The 2,500-nt window shown below is 45.7% G+C and overlaps 1 protein-coding gene across 1 annotated transcript in view; it reads right to left on the bottom strand.

Moving 5' to 3' along the window:
• tnfaip8l3 (tumor necrosis factor, alpha-induced protein 8-like 3) overlaps positions 1-2,500 on the bottom strand; it is an 18,655-nt gene that overhangs the window by 15,477 nt on the left and 678 nt on the right. The window contains exon 1 of the mRNA XM_079997651.1: positions 2,487-2,500. This exon is cut by the window's right edge and continues 678 nt beyond it. Within this exon, the coding sequence (XP_079853777.1) occupies positions 2,487-2,500 (14 nt within the window). The remainder of the gene's footprint in view (positions 1-2,486) is intronic.

Here is a 2,500-nt window from a genome sequence, read left to right as displayed (position 1 = left end):
GAAGATGTAACGATATCAGTATTCAAATTGCACGACTGTTCTGTAAACCACCCGGGTGTGTCACCCAAAACAAGCCTAAATGCCAAATATGAATCACCCACAACAAGCTGCACAACTCAAGCGTGTCGTGTATTTTATGCTGAAAGTTATTTTTTTACACCCTACTGCGTGTTATAGAGACTATAAATAGTAAATTGAAACCAGTAAATTGAAAATATCCATGGTGGCCAAGCTGGTTGTAATCACGGGCTGGAGCAACGACGAGCAGTTGTAACCAAAAATGGTACAAAAGCTTACAATTTGATGAAACTATATGATAAAATCAAATCATAAATAAAGGCTGCAAAAATATAAATATCTGAGCCGAGCGACGGGGCTTTAATCCGGACCTCGAGGTGTCTGCGTGCGGCGGAAAATAAGAGACGCGAGACGTCAGAGCAGCGACTGACGGCGTTAGTTACTCTGTCTGAGCAGCTTTCTTGCACTCAACAGAGTAGACAACCACCAGACGAACAGACAGACAGAGAGACAGACAGACAGGGAGACAGGGAGACAGATGGACAGACAGATTGGCGGACAGATGGTCCATTTTGAACGCACCACCGCGAAAATGGCAAACTGCTTTTCCAAAAACTCTGATCACTCCACCGGGCAAAATCACCATTGACTGACCGACCATGGTATGTTTCCATTCTGAGATAGCAGTGGGAGATATAATCCATAATCTCCGCCTGATGGTAAAACTCATTCCAGCGAGCCGCAGTACCCAACACATGAATGAGATATTAGACAGTCAGAAAAGCAACTGGTTTTCGGCCTCACGTGGGGCTACCCGGAACCTAAAGCCTCTTTTTCTTATATACTTCTTAGAATATATGCCTCTCCAACTGTCCATTTACAATGCAGTGGGGCATCGTGTATTAATGTGATTCTTTCTATTGGAATGAAAAAAAGGCCCCCCCGTACTCTGGAATGGACCAGCAACCTTTCAAGAGGGAATGTTCCGAAATGGTGAGAGTAAAAGTGTTGTTTTTTTGTTGTTGTTTTTTTGGTTTCTCTTTCTCACATAAAGACAGTCTAGACAATCATTTCACAACGTGAGCCCGCCACCCGCAAAATAATCCGGCGTGCTTGGAATGCTGGAAGAACGCACAACTGGAGCCCGTAAACCGTCACAGTGGAGGCAGACTTTTTTTTGTGTGTGTGTTTAGGTGAGAAAGTGTGTGTGTGTGTGTGTGTGTGTGTGTGTGTGTGTGTGTGTGCGTGTGCGTGTGCGTGTGCGTGTGTGTCGTATACCCGTAGTTGTTTATTGTATGTTTGTGCTTGCATCTGCAAGTATGCGTGAGGGCTTTTACAGCTCCTGAATCTTATCACTCGCAATAAATCTTTGCCCTGCGCTCTACGGCCACAAAAACCTCGCTTGATATCACGGTCGGCGGCACACGCACGATATCACACACACACACACACACACACACACACACACACACACACACACACACACACACACACACACTGCTTCCTACAGCTTCTGCGACAACGCTTAGACACTTATCGTCTGGTCCGAACCCCTCCGTGGTGTGAAACACAACATAGAAGAACAGATTTAGGCTTCCACCGCCCGTTGTCTTTATCTGGATGTGTTAATGAGCTCCACGTGCTGGAACCTGCCTGTGATCGTGAAGTCAGTGTGACACCAAAGTGTGTGACGCTGGTGGTAGTAAGGGAAAAAGCACCTAATTCATGAAGCCAAAGTGTCGTACGGATAAAACACCGAGTCAAATCAAACCCTAACCCTAATCCAAACCCTAACCCTTACCCAATACACTGTACAGGATTCTGGAAATGATTCTGGATTCTGGAATGAACCAATGAAATGCCAGTCTATAAGCCAACCAACTTTTTTTGTATGTAAATTAAAAATAAAATTTTTTTAAATAGAAAACGTTCGCAGACAATACCTCGCTGACCGGTCGACTGACCATTATTCCGAAACCCCAATAGTCCAAAAAATGTCAGGTTAGAGATGTTAAGGTATGAGATTAGAGATGGTTAGGGATAGGGTGTCGTCCATGTCCTATGGGACTATTGGGGTTTCGGAATAACGGGCCATCGGAAAAATGCCATGACCAACCTCAAAAAACATCTTGCCCGAGACCCCATCATCTGGTCCTTCACAATCAGATATTACCATCAACGTCGCCCATCATGAATTACTGCTACAGACGACTGGGAGCAATGACAGGTTGTAGGATGCGAGTAAGGGAGTCCTTTGGTAACCTCGTTTGTGGCTACAAGGATCACATGACAGCCCATCTGCGATCCGATTGTTTATCACCCTCCCATATCATATGATGATGGAGACGCATGAAAAATGAAAAGATGAGGTCTTCCTCAGCTAGAAGGAACTAAACATGAGGAACCGGAGTTGCGGTCCCCGTGGTTGCTGGATTCTGGAGGGGAGCGGGGGTCCGGGGGGGTCTTACCTGGGGAGAGGTCG

This window comes from Zeus faber, assembly GCF_960531495.2.
Source record: "Zeus faber genome assembly, chromosome: 3".
Taxonomy (NCBI): domain Eukaryota; kingdom Metazoa; phylum Chordata; class Actinopteri; order Zeiformes; family Zeidae; genus Zeus; species Zeus faber.
The sequence above is the reverse complement of the archived record's forward strand: the minus strand, read 5'-3'. Positions and strand labels throughout refer to the sequence as shown.